The 14,546-nt window shown below is 46.9% G+C and overlaps 1 protein-coding gene across 1 annotated transcript; it reads left to right on the top strand.

Annotated features, from left to right (window-relative positions):
- Positions 1-940: 940 nt before the first annotated feature.
- Positions 941-14,285, top strand: TRIM45 (tripartite motif containing 45). Its single transcript, XM_081894310.1, has 7 exons — positions 941-1,203; positions 2,948-3,435; positions 4,749-5,482; positions 7,278-7,407; positions 10,342-10,456; positions 11,998-12,124; positions 14,010-14,285. Exons 2-7 carry the CDS (start codon positions 2,951-2,953, stop codon positions 14,159-14,161), a joined length of 1,743 nt encoding a protein of 580 aa, XP_081750436.1. The 5' UTR covers positions 941-1,203; positions 2,948-2,950; the 3' UTR covers positions 14,162-14,285.
- The last annotated feature ends 261 nt before the right edge of the window (positions 14,286-14,546 follow it).

Raw genomic sequence — 14,546 nt, 5'->3', positions numbered from 1 at the left:
TGGACAGGAAGGTCATTCATTCATTCAATGTATGACCTCCCTTTCTGCATAGAGCACTAATAACAGTTAAAATTAGGAAATAGAAGAGTGTTTAAAAGAGCACAATTCAAAGTCTTGGTGCTGACCTATGAAGCCCTAAATGGCCTCAACCCAGTATACCTGAAGGAGCATCTCCACCTCCATCATTCTGCCCGGACACTGAGGTCCAGCTCTGAGGGCCTTCTGGCAGTTCCCTCCCTGCAAGAAGCCAACTTACAGGGAACCAGGCAGAGGGCCTTCTCGGTTGTGGCACCCACCCTGTGGAACACCCTCCCACCAGATATCAAGGAAATAAACAACTACAGTACAGTGGTACCTCGGGTTACATACACTTCAGGTTACATACGCTTCAGGTTACAGACTCCACTAACCCATAAATAGTACCTCGGGTTCAGAACTTTGCTTCAGGATGAGAACAGAAATTGTGCGGCAGCAGGAGGCACCATTAGCTAAAGTGGTGCTTCAGGTTAAGAACATTTTCAGGTTAAGAACGGACCTCAAGAACAAATTAAGTACCTAACCTGAGGTACCACTGTATCTGACTTTTAGAAGACATCTGAAGGCAGTCCTGTTTAGGGAAGTTTTTAATGTTTGATCTTTTATCCTGTTTTTAATATCCTGTTGGAAGCTGCTCTGAGTGGCTGGGGAGACCTGACCAGATGGGCAGGGTATTATTATTATTATTATTATTATTATTATTATTATTATTATTATTATTATTATTATTATTATTATAGAGATTAGGCTCCCGAAAGCAGGTTCCAGCCGTTCCCAGCCTCGCTTCACCCCCCCCCCCCAGTCTTTGTGTAACCTGATGCGCCCCAGCGGAGAACTGCTGGCGACGCGCCTTCTCGCCCTCCACTAAATCCCAGCCCCCGCCCCAGTTCTCCTCCCCAGCCAGCCATGTGCTGCGCCGCTGGCGCCGCCACCCTCTCCCACATTCTCCAGAGATCTCCAGAGATCCCCAGATCGCGTTGCCAAGGCGCGCCTCGCCGTGCGTAAAGCAGGGCGCAGCTGCTCCAGCCCAGCGCGCTCCGTGCGTAACCAAGTGAACGGTTTCTCTTTCTAGGGGAGGGAAGCAAGGAAGGAAGGAAAGGAAAGGAAAGGAAAACGGGCAGCTGACGGGCCTGAAAGCTCTCCGAGAAGCCCACGCCACTTTGGGAGGTAAGGGGGGTGGAGGAACAACTCCAGGGGGGAGCGAAGCGAAGAGAAACTCCGCCTGGAGAATCTGTTCTCTTGGCGCACTTGGCGACACCCAAGGAATGGGGAACGGTGGAAACGAGAGGGCGAGGGAGAAGCGAAATGCCACTCTATTTCGGGCGGAGAGGAGGGGAGCCAAGGGCTGATTCGCTCCCCCCGGGAGAGGGCAGGGCGCTGGGTTGGGGGAGGCAGGGGCCGGACCGGCGTTGCCTCGTTGGGGAGGGGATCGGCCCTCGCTGACTTTGTCCAGGGTCAGGAATGGAGTCCTCTGTGCCCCTCGGGTCTCCTGCAGTTGAAAGGACAGATCACAGTTGGAGACAGGGCCGGGAAAAGGGAGTATGGCACAAGCCATCTCGCAAATTCTGCTCTGTGCGCTTATGAAATGGTCAGAATAAAGCAAAGACAACGCTTTGTGGCTTCTCAAGGACAGCATGGCATGAGCGTTCGTGGGCTAGAGCCCATTCTAAGTGAGAGACAGTTTAGCCAACTCATGTCTTTCCCTCTGGGATAAGAGACTCGATTCCTTCTGACTCCCAGTGTAACCAAAGCTCTTGTGACATAAGGGAGCAATTAGTTTTGTTCAAGGCTGTCTTCAGGTTGCAGAATTATTGTAACACACACACACACACACACACACACACACACACACACACACACACCCTGGCATACACCCAGCTTTATTCTGAGCACAGATACGTCAATATGAACTTAGCGCAGCAAGAACATTTGTGGAGCTGTTCGAATACCATTAGAGAGTTATAGAATGTGCTGTTTCTGTAGAGACGGATATGGGAGAGACATGTTTTGTTGAAGCTGGGGCAGATGCAACATGGTATTTCTCTCTCTCTCTGTCCTTCTCCCAAGTACTCATTCCTCCTCTGGGCACTGCTATGGATATGCAATCTATCTGTCTCCAGGCACTGAGGTTGTCTGCAAGGGATTTCCATATGGCAGGGTTCATGTCACATTTGCTGACACCTTTGTAACACGACAGTTGGTCTGCCATCAGGCCTGGTGCCTGAAGCCAGCTTTTTCATTAATATTTTGGGTGAAGCACAAAAGGTAAAGGTAAAGGGACCCCTGACCATGAGGTCCAGTCATGGGCGACTCTGGGGTTGCGGCGCTCATCTCGCTTTACTGGCCAAGGAAGCCGGCGTACAGCTTCCGGGTCATGTGGCCAGCATGACTAAGCCGCTTCTGGCAAACCAGAGCAACGCACGGAAACGCCGTTTACCTTCCTGCTGGAGTGGTACCTATTTATCTACTTGCACTTTGATGTGTTTTCGAACTGCTAGGTTGGCAGGAGCTGGGACCGAGCAACGGGAGCTCAGTCCATCATGGGGATTCGAACCGCCGACCCTCTGATCAGCAAGTCCTAGGCTCTGTGGTAAATAGAGTGGAATAACCTGGGACTTTGAGGCTTCTTCCTTTTTTAGGGTGGGGGAATAATTTATTTGTATTTCCTCCTCCTGTTTTTAAAGAGCAATGATGATTTTCTGATCGTATTGTGTATTAATTCCTATTATTATAGGAATATTGGGTGGTTGTTTTTTTATTTTTATCATCTATTTTGTGGTTTTATTTCTTGATTTTATTCTGTGAACTGCCCTGAGACCCCCAGCTTTTGGGTGGTATATCAATTCAATAAATAATACTAATAATAGTACTAATAATTGTTATTAAAAAGTTGTTGTTCTTTGTTTTCCAGGAGATGTCTAACACTCAGGAGTTACACGAGGAGCCGACTAGCGTGTGCAAAGCCCTTCCTGAGGCAAAGGAATGTTCCAGAAGCAAGTGCCCCCTTTGCGCTCAGCTCTTTTCTGCCCCTAAAATACTGCCTTGTTTACACACCTTCTGCACAGCTTGCCTAGAGCAGCTGGAGCCCTTTTCAGACCTAGGCTTGCCAGGCGAAGACTCAGACTCTAGTTCAGAAGGGCCTTGTCCCCAGAGCTGCCGGCCGCCGCCATCGCCGCTGCTCAGCATCCTCTGTCCCGTCTGTGATGCTGAGGTAGATTTGCCACCAGGAGGGATCAAAGACTTGACCACCGACCACATGGCTCTGAAAGAGGTGCTGTTGGAGACCTTACAGGGCGAAGGCCTTGGCTTAGCATGCGACCTCTGCGTGGATGGAGAAGCTGTGAAGCACTGCCAGGCCTGCCGGGTCTGCCTTTGCCAGTTTTGCTGCCAAGCTCACAAGTACGTGTCCTGCCCAGACAGTGCTAGAGAGTCACCCTACATACCATATTTTTTGCTCTATAAGACTCACTAAAAAGTAAGGGGAAATGTGTGTGTGCGTCTTATGGAGTGAATGCAGGCTGCGCAGCTATCCCAGAAGCCAGAACAGCAAGAGGGATTGCTGCTTTCGCTGCGCAGCGATCCCTCTTGCTGTTCTGGCTTCTGGGATTCAGAATATTTTTTTTCTTGTTTTCCTCCTCCAAAAACTAGGTGCGTCTTGTGGTCTGGTGCGTCTTATAGAGCGAAAAATACGGTAATTTTGTGGTACCTTCCTGCCTTTTATGCCCATTTTACAATCACATTAAATAACATGCAGGAAACTTGAACAGCCCCCCCTTTTATCCTTTAAACTGAACAACAGAATTGGAAGGCAGTGAAAAGGCTACAGAAAGTGGGGTAGAGGCTGCCTGACCCTTCGCTCCCTGCTACTTCAGCTGCTTTCCCACCTGCAGGTAAAATGATATACAGTGGTACCTCAGGTTACTATGCTTCAGGTTACATACGCTTCAGGTTACAGACTCCGCTAACCCAGAATTAGTACTTTGGGTTAAGAACTTTGCTTCAGGATGAGAACAGAAATCGTGCATTGGCAGCAGCAGGAGGCCCCATTAGCTAAAGTGGTGCTTCAGGTTAAGAACAGCTTCAGGTTAAGAATGGACCTCCGGAACGAATTAAGTACTTAACCCGAGGTAGCACTGTAGTATCCTTTTTTCTTTTATACTGCAGATGCAGTTCAAGGCTTTAAAGGTCAGCACCAACACTTTGAATTGTGCTCAGAAACGTACTGAGAGCCAATGTAGGTCTTTCAGGACCAGTGGTCCCAGCGGCCAGTCCCAGTCACCAGTCTGGAAGTCGCATTCTGGATTAGTTGTAGTTCCCAAGTCACCTTCAAAGGTAGTCCCATGTAGAGCGCATTGCAGTAGTCCAAGCGGGAGATAACTAGAGCATGCACCACTCTGGCGAGACAGTCTGTGGGCAGGGAGGGTCTCAGCCTGCGTACCAGATGGAGCTGGTAGGCAGCCGCCCTGGACACAGAATTGACCTGCGCCTCCATGGACAGCTGTGAATTGCAGGCTGTGCACCTGGTCCTTCAGGGGCACAGTTACCCCACTCAGGAGCAGGGAGTCCTCCACACCTGCCTGCCCCTTGCCCCCCAAAGTAGTAATCAGGATTACTGTCCCAGTGTGTGTGAGTAGGAATGGTTTTTCTTGTGCTTTGCGGGTGCCGTTTTCTGGGATGCATAGACGGCTGAACTTTGCACCTTACTCTTCCAGGCGGCAGAAGAAAACAGCTGCCCACCCTGTGGTGGAGCTGCAGGACTTGAAGGGCTTCACCCACATGGAGAAGCCCATCCAGTGCCTTTTGCACCCTTCGGAGGAGCTGACGCTCTTCTGTGAGCAGTGCGACATGTCTGTGTGCCAGGAGTGTGTGGTGGGTACACACCGCCAGCATCCCTACAATTTCACCAGCAACGTTATCCACAAGCACGGAGACTCGATTCGGGAGCTCTTGAAGATCACCCAGCTGAATATGAGAACGCTGGAAGGTGCGCTCAGCCGTATTGAAGAGGTGGGCAGTGCCCTCAGCACCCACGTGGAAGCCGTGGCTCGAGAGATCTGCGCTTTTGCAGACGGCTACGTGAAAGCCGTCGAAGAGCACCGAGACCGGCTGCTCAAGTTTCTGAATGAACTGAAGGTCCAAAGGGAGAGCCTGTTGCATTTGCAGAAAGCCCAGCTGCTCCAACTGCTCCTGGATATGCAGACAGGAGTGGAATTCACTGAGCACCTGCTCACCAACGGCTCGGACCTTGAGATCCTCCTTACCAAAGGAGTGGTGGAGAACCGGCTGAGCAAGCTAACCAGCGTGGACTGCAATATCCACCCTCTTGCGGACGACAGAATCCACTTCTCTCCTCAAAAGAAGGCCGGCGTATACCATGGCTACGAAATCTTTGGGGCCGTTCTCAACAAAGCAGCTCATCCAGCCAAGTGTGTCCTGCAAGGAGCAGGTAAGAGGATGCTTTGTAGCAGCATAAAAACATCATAAGATTCTCCACATCCAATTGTGGAGCAGAGCACAGCCATCGTAGCTAGTAGCCATCAATAGTGCTTTCCTCCATGAATTTGTCTAATCCTCTTTTAAAGACATCCTAACTGGTGGCTTGGGACGCAGGTGGCACTGTGGGTTAAACCACAGAGCCTAGAACTTGCCGATCAGAAGGTCAGCGGTTCGAATCCCTGCGATAGACCCCATTGCTCAGTCCCTGCTCCTGCCAACCTAGCAGTTCGAAAGCACATCAAAGTGCAAGTAGATAAATAGGTACCGCTCTGTCGGGAAGGTAAATGGCATTTCCATGCGCTGCTCTGGTTCGCCAGAAGCGGCTTAGTCATGCTGGCCACATGACCCGGAAGCTATACGCCAGCTCCCTTGGCCAGTAAAGCGAGATGAGCGTCGCAACCCCAGAGTCAGCCACGACTGGACCTAAATGGTCAGGTGTCCCTTTACCTTTACCTTTAACTGGTGGCTACCACTGCCACTGTAGGGAGGCTGTTAACCTGAGAATGTCTTTCTTTTTTTAATAATAATTTTTATTAGTTTTCATTTACAACAATCCAATAATAGCCTCATTATAACAAGGCCAAATTATAATACAATTAATAATGCCAATCATTGAGATGCCAAATTATACAATTTAGGTGCCTCCCCGCATGCTAGAATTAATTGTTTGATTATTTTCTTTATTTCTGCATTCCAAGATCTTATAAATTTCAATCACGCTCCAGTCCAAATCCCAATCCCTTATATCGCGGCTGCAGTTTTAGTGACTTCCATTTGTGGCTAAATATACTGTTTGGTTTTTTGTCATCAGAATAAACTGCAGACGTCTGATCTCCCTCTAGACGAAGAGATGGGACGATAGACAGCTCTGCCTCCTTTTTTTTTTTTTTTAGCAAATGTTTTGTGCCACTGGGGAAGTGGTAATTCTGTATTGATTTGTTTTGGATGTTTGTATGTGAAGCCAATAAAAGGTTTGATGTATTGACACATTGAATGATTTCTACGCTTACAGCTGAAGCATTCAAACTCTCACCTTCCTGTGTGTGGCAATTATTCTGTCCATAGTGTTTCTTCCTGTTCTTGTAAAATATTATATCTATCTTTTGTCAGCTGTTGCTGTTCTCCAGCATGCCTTGGGCAGTGCTAGTGTCCCATTGTTGTTTCAGAAGATCTCTAACCTGAGAATGTCTTTACACACGTCTGTTTAAATGCAGGATTGTAGCTCAGTGGCAGAGAGCATGTTTTGCATACAGAGAAAACACCTGAAGCTCAGTGCCAGAAGCCTTGGACAGTAGTGAGGAAGAAAGGGCAGAGCCATTTAAGGGAGGTGAAATATACTCAGAGTCGAGAGTTGATTTCATGCTCTTTATTCAGCTCATAGTGGTGAGGAGGAATGAAAGTTTCCCCAAAGTATTGGCTTTATATACATTATTTACACAATGGGCCCCATGTGATTGGCTAATTCCAGAATTCTCCTGTAGGCCAATCAGGTTGTGGATTCACTTCCATCTGGAGCTGGATTGGGTGGCTCCTGCAGACCAATCATACTGTTGCATTGTTCTAGGACCAATCAGACTGCTGCATTCTGGATCCTACTGTTCTAGGACCAATCAGACTGCTGCATTCTGAATCCTATTCTAGGACCAATCAGACTGCTGCATTTTGGATCCTATTCAACTGAGTACATAACAGGAGGACAAGGCTCTTCATATTTTCTTCCCAATTCCTCTGCTCTGCTTTTTCAGATCTTGGCAGCACTCATCAGAATGAGCCAGCCGGCTTCACTCTGGTCTGCAAGGACGCTTCCGATGAGCAGATGGACAGAGGAGGGGAGCCCGTCCGGGTGTCCATCATCCATAAAGACAGGAAGGATTGGTTGGTAGCTATTCTGCAAAGTGTTGTCCGTTTCGGTCTCTTTCACGTTTCCTTTTAAGAGTCCCTCCTCCGCAAGCACATTCATGAGCACGAAAAGGGTAAGGAGGTGAATTGCCAGAATCAACAGTGGCGGAAGAATCGTACCTGAGAGCCCAGGTGAAGGGATGCATGTGGATTGGCGGCAGCCTGAGTTAATTTAGGAGTATACGGGCATTTGAATAGTGAATAGACGGGAAGACATGAGCATCAGCCAATGAGGAGTGACTTGCACCTGGTGGTTGTAGCAGGTGAAGATATTCATTTACATAGTGGCAACTGGAACACCTGAAAACTAGGAAGATGGGATATGTATATATGCCTTTGCTCAGTGCTTTTTTTCTTTAAAAAATGTTTAGGGGCACTCTCATATTTTCCTACTCATATTGAAATACTGCCCCTCAATGAGGCCAAACTTATATTCACAAAATGTTTAGGAGCATGCGTCCCCCCAGAAAAAAACACTGCCTTTGCCCCATTTTATTTCACTTTAAATATGTTGTAAACTGCCTCAAGATCCTGGTTAATAATAATAATAATAATAATAATAATAATAATAATAATAATTTATTATTTATACCCAGCCCCTCTGGCTGGGTTTCCCCGGCCACTTTGGGCGGCTTCCAACAAAGATTAAAAATACATTAAATTAGTAGGAAAGGCATAAAGACTCCAAATTAATAGATATTAGGCATTTTCCTTCTGTCTTTCCAAAAGGAATCTTTGCTGCTGGCAGGCATGTTTGCCTCCTTCTGTGAGTCGCCCTCTGATAGTAGCTGCTCATGTGAGTAAACCAGTCCTAGGCATTGCCATGGATTGAGGTGAGCTGGCTGTGATGAGCAACTCCCTGAGTCTCAAAGAGCTGGATGACAACCTTAAAATTGGATTAATTTAGCAAGTCCAGTTTCTGATGGAAACACTCCATTGTGAGACTTACTGATTTAAGGCTTTCATCAATTCAATCTATTTCTATCACATCTTTCAACCAAAGTATCCAAATCGGTCCATCAGACCTTTTAGTACAACAACAAGAGATTATAAAGGTTTTCAGAGCACTGTGGCCCAAATACAAATAGTTCCCATATATTCAGAAGTATAAAGTGCTCCTCTAGTGTATTTAAAAAGCCCCTAAGATTATATCAAATTTGCTGGACTCTGGAGTTTCTTTATATTTTATTCTTCAGTCTATTAATTCCCAAGCATGCCATGCCTTTAATGAGCTGGATTCCAAATGTGTTTAACATTCCAGTAGAGTAATTCATTGTAGATATGCAAAAAGAAAACTTGTTGTTTCACAGCTTGTTCAAATCTGGTTCCTGAGTTCAGGTTTACAGAGCAGTGTTTTTGTGTCTAAGGAATTTGCAGTCATTTAAAGTTCCTGAAGAAGGAATCCTGTGCTTTGACATGCATAGAAAAGCAACAATAAGTACCCCTTTGTCCAAACTAACACACGGTGCCAAATTCCTGTAAATCAGTGCTGGGGACAGGGGACTTGGTTAAATATTCACCCAGGGCAGATAGGAAAGGAGCGCTGAATCCTTTCCTAGTACAGTGGTACCTTGGTTCTCAAATGCTTTGGTACTCAAATGCAGAAAACCCAGAAGTAAGTGTTCTGGTTTTCGAACATTTTTTGGAAGCCAAACGTCCAATGTGGTTGTCAGCTATTGTTTTCAGGGCACCAGCACCAATCAGAAGCTGCGCCTTGGTTTTTGAACATTTCAGAAGTCAAATGGACTTCCGGAATGGATTAAGTTTTGCGCTTTTATTTTTGCTATTTATTTTGCGTTTTTGTTTTTGTGGCTTTTTCGGTTAATTTGTTTTTGTGACTGTGTGGATAATTATCATCTACAATACAGTCTTATTTAATTTATAGTATAGTACATTGATGATTGCTTTCATTTTATGGATCCATGGTCTCATTAGATTATAAAATTTCATGTTAAATTGCTGTTTTAGGGGTTGTTTTCAAAAGTTTGGAATGGATTAATCTGTTTTGCATTCCTTTCTATGGGAAAGCGTGCCTTGGTTTTGGAACACTTTGGTTTTGGAATGGACTTCCAGAACAGATTAAGTTTGAGAACCAAGGGACCACTGTAGTGTTGTTGTTTTCCCCCACCCAAAACAGCCTTTCCTCAACTGGCTTTCTCATAGCATTGACTGCTTCTTTATCTTGAAGAAAACAGGTGTGGAGAGTTGTCTAGTGATGTGAAGAATGTTCCCCAGTCACCAGTAAAGGTAAAGGGACCCCTAACCATTAGGTCCAGCTGTGGCCGACTCTGGGGTTGCGGCGCTCATCTCGCTTTACTGGCCGAGGGAGCCGGCGAACAGCTTCCGGGTCATGTGGCCAGCAGGACTAAACTGCTTCTGGCGAAACCAGGGCAGTGCACGGAAGCGCCATTTACCTTCCCGCCGGAGCGGTACCTATTTATCTACTTGCACTTTGATGTGCTTTCGAACTGCTAGGTTGGCAGGAATAGGGACCGAGCAATGGGAGCTCACCCTGTTGTGGGGATTAGAACCGCCGACCTTCTGATCGGCAAGCCCTAGGCTCTGTGATTTAACCCTCAGCACCACCCGCGTCCCTCTAGTCACCAGTAGTATAGTTCAAATCCAGTCTTCTTTTCTGCTTTACAGCAATGACCTGATTCTGACACACAGGTCTATCACCATGACATCCAGATTGACTCTTCAGGTCCTGAAGTTGGAAAGAAGTTCATTAGTGGTTCAAAAATACCAGTTGTGGGATATCCTCAATTCTATTAAGCAACTCGCTACTTGAGACCTCTTAAAATAATCATCAACTTCATCAGTCACTGGATCAAAGTCTCTATACAAACGTCTTCCTTTTTTTTTGCATGCCTAGCAATTATTTTTCTTTCCTCTCTGTCTTAAATCCAGTGTCATCAAGGCCAGCGTAACTGACAACCAAGATGGGACATACCATATTTCTTACATCCCTGAGGAACCGGGCAAGTACAAGGTCTGCGTCTTTGTCAGAGGTCAACATGTACAGGTAACACTTTCTGCTAGCTTTTGTGGGTGTGGCTGATTTTGGAGAGTTAACCCAAAATGGGGAGACCTATGGCAAGAGCAGAAAAGGAGAGATAGGAGAGAGGAGTTAGAATCAGAGCTTAAGGCACTTCTGAACTCAGCGCTTGCCCAGGGATAGGAATGGCTGAAGAGGCTTCTCAGTTGGCTTGAGCTTCAAGCTATCAAAGGGGAGTCAAGACACTTCTTCCTCGAACCTGGCTTTGAGTATCATTGCCTTAGGTGAATCCACTGGACTTTAGGGGGACAGAACATGTTCCCTCCATTTTCATTGTTTTAAGGGCTTTGGAAACATCTAAAGGCTATCGCCTTTCATTGACATGAAGAAAGAATACATGGGGAAAATGTTGACAAGTTTGATTGTCAGAGAACCACAACAACATAAGTTGGCCCAGAGGGTACATACCAGCTTTTGGACGCAACTCATCAGCATAATTTATACAAACACTTTAATAAATACATAGTAAGTGTGATTGTGTCCAAAGGACTATGACCCTGCAGGCATTATACACATATACAGTGGAACCTTGGTTTTCGAGTGACTCGGAAGCTGAACGTTCTGGTTTTCGAACACTGAAAACCGGGAAGTAATTGCTTCCATTTTGAGGCACATTTCTCAACTGAGGTTGCCGCCCGTCCGTTGCTCCTCGGTTGTCAAATGTTTCGGAAGTCGAATGGTCTTCCAGAACAGATTATGTTCGACAACCAAGGTTCCACTGTATTTAAAACTGGTAAACATTACTCTAGGCAGAGGGCCTTCTCAGTAGTGGCATCCACTCTGTGGAACGCCCTCTGTCAGATGTCAAGGAAATAAACCGCTATCTGACATTTAGAAGACATCTGAAGGCAGCCCTGCATAGGGAAGTTTGTGTTTTAATTTGTACTGTGTTTTAATTTGTTGGAAGCCACCCAGAGTAGCTGGGGCAAACCCAGTCGGATGGGTTGCATCATCATCATCATCATCATCATCATCATCATAATGTTGTTATACTGTTTCAGAAAATGGTTGCTAGCCCTTTCCCCCACTCAAAGTAAGTGTAAGGCCTGTAATAACACCTCCTGCTGCTGCAACCTTTGATGTCGTATTATCCTCTAGTATGACATACATAGGGACACGGGTGGCGCTGTGGGTTAAACCACAGAGCCTAGGACTTGCCGATCAGAAGGTTGGTGGTTCGAATCCCTGCAGTGAGGTGAGCTCCCTCTGCTCGGTCCCTGCTCCTGCCAACCCAGCAGTTCGAAAGCACATCAAAGTGCAAGTAGATAAATAGGTACCGCTCTGGCGGGAAGGTAAACGGCGTTTCCATGCGCTGCTCTGGTTCGCCAGAAGCGGCTTAGTCCTGCTGGCCACATGACCCGGAAGATGTACACCGGTTCCCTCGGCCAATAAAGCGAGATGAGCCCCACAACCCCAGAGTCATCCGTGACTGGGCCTAATGGTCAGGGGTCCCTTTACCTTTACCTATGACGTGCAAATCTGTCCCTTTGGCAACTTGTTCTCTGCAGGGCTCCCCCTTCACCATGATTGTAAAGAACAAGTTCCGCCCCCACCGAGGCGTCTTCCACTGCTGCACGTTCTGCTCTAGTGGGGGGCAGAAGGCTGCTCAATGCGCTTGTGCAGGAGTCATGCCTGGTAAGTCACCCCTCTCCCATAAGCTACTGGGTCAGGCACACTTGTCACTTTCTCTCTCTCTTTTCCTTCAGGGAACTTTTAACGGTCTACAGCAGTGGTTCCCAACCTTTTTTTGGACCTGCCCCACCTAAGCATCTCTAAAATCCTGATGCTCCCCCCCAAAAATATATAATTATTACTATTCAAAAAGTGAACTCCTATTCGCAAAGATAAAGCCTGAATGGCCATTCACTGTTAATAACTCATTCTTGAATTGCCCGCCGTAAAAATCAAATTGCCCCCCTGTGGGGCATGTGCCCCACGTTGGGAACCATGGTTCTTCAGAAACGGGGCTTATTCGATTTGTACAGCTACCAGGCTTTTCACATCCCAGAAATTAAAATTATCATGCAGACAAGGGATATATAATTTATTTCAATTCATCCGTCTTGTCCGAGAATAATTTTTACAATGCAATCCTGTCTGTGTGTACTCAGAAGTAAGTTCCACTGTGTTTACTGGGGTTTACTCCTAAGGAAAGGGACGCAGGTGGCGCTGTGGGTTAAATCACAGAGCCTAAGGCTTGTTGATCAGAAGGTCGGCGGTTTGAATCCCCGCGACGGGGTGAGCTCCCGTTGCTCGGTCCCTGCTCCTGCCAACCTAGCAGTTTGAAAGCACGTCCAAGTGCAAGTAGATAAATAGGTACCGCTCCGGCGGGAAGGTAAATGGCGTTTCCGTGCGCTGCTCTGGTTCGCCAGAAGCGGCTTAGTCATGCTGGCCACGTGACCCGGAAGCTGTATGCCGGCTCCCTCGGCCAGTAAAGCGAGATGAGCGCCGCAACCGCAGAGTTGTCCGCAACTGGACCTAATGGTCATGGGTCCCCTTTACCTTTACTCCTGAGGAAGCATGTCAGGATCAAATAGCCTTTGGAGTGTTTCAAACACTTGACATGTGCAGGAGCTAGGTTGGTCTTGTTTATGCTGACAGAGTGGCTTACTTTAGCAGGTTGAAAGCAACAGTGACACTGGAATCAGGGATTCCTGAGTTGCACCTCAGCCCATTAGCCACCTCCCTACACAGGATGTAAAAATGTCTGCAGCAAAATGGCCATAAGTGTAATAGAAACAGATGAAAGAGTCAAGCCACCGTCATTATAAAACAGACATCCAAGCTGGTAGATGGAAGGCAAAAGCTATTTTTACATTCATAACCTGGAACAGAATTTGTTTGTTTGTTTCCTGCTTTGTGTCCATCTTTGTACAAGGTTGAATGTAGTCTTATCTCCTCTGCTGATAAATGACCTAAGGTCAGTGGTTCTCAAACTCTTACCTCTGGGTCACACTTTCTGAATAAAAAATCATTGCACCACATCAAATATTTTATTGATAAGAAATACATTGGGGGGGGGGGAGAGAAACAGCTCCAAGCAGTGCTTGGTTTGTGATATAGAGCACAGCAACTTTATGGGACATGCAGAAAGTAAAAACAACGCAGCTAAAGAAGAACGTGAATCATTCCCAAAATATAATTATAAACAATCCTCTTACTATGTGCCTACAATTCCCATCATCCCTGACCACTGGTCCTGTTAGCTAGGGATGATGGGAATTGTAGTCCGAAACATCTGGAGGGCCGGAGTTTGCCTGCCTCAGCATGCAGACCAGCTCAGTGAGAGACTTATATTAAGTCTAGTTTGAGACAAACAAATTCTCATCTCCCCACCAGCAGAAAGAAGCCTTTCTCTTTTCTAACTGCCCTTGAATCTTCCTGCCAGACTTGCCATCCTCTTCTGCCATGCCAGCGTGCAGCACATCACACCTTTGGAGAACCGCTGCCCAAAGTGCAGGAAATGGCGAGTTTACTTGGAAAGCATTTCTAGTAAAACAGTTTCTTTTCCAATGGGCAGGTGGCTATCAGGGCTGTGGTCACGGGCACAAGGGCCACCCTGGCGCTCCTCACTGGTCCTGCTGTGGCAGCGTAGCTGAAGCCTCCGAGTGCTCCATTGGGCCGTCTGGCGAGACCTTGGGAAGGAGCCCACTCAGGACCGTGGTGCTCTGAAGCGATTCTGGCAAGGCAGCAAGGCTTCAGCCCGCAAGGAGTTACTCGGCTGCACTGGCCGCCAGAGAATCTCCTGCGTTGAGAAGATGAAACGTGTTAAAATAAAAAAGTGCCTTCTATCCCACCTTTGCGCTGTTTGTGAGAATTTATATGTGTGTGTGTGATTGGGGCAAGCTCTGGGAATTGTATACAGTGGCACCTCGGATTAAGAACTTAATTCGTTCCGGAGGTCCGTTCTTAACCTGAAACTGTTCTTAACCTGAAGCATCACTTTAGCTAATGGGGCCTCCTGCTGCTGCCGCACAACCGCTGCGCGATTTCTGTTCTCATCCTGAAGCAAAGTTCTTAACCCGAAGTACTATTTCTGGGTTAGCGGAGTCTGTAA

This window comes from Podarcis melisellensis (genome assembly GCF_964234715.1).
Source record: "Podarcis melisellensis genome assembly, chromosome: 17".
In the NCBI taxonomy this organism is placed as follows: domain Eukaryota; kingdom Metazoa; phylum Chordata; class Lepidosauria; order Squamata; family Lacertidae; genus Podarcis; species Podarcis melisellensis.
This window is presented reverse-complemented; position numbering and strand designations above follow the sequence as displayed.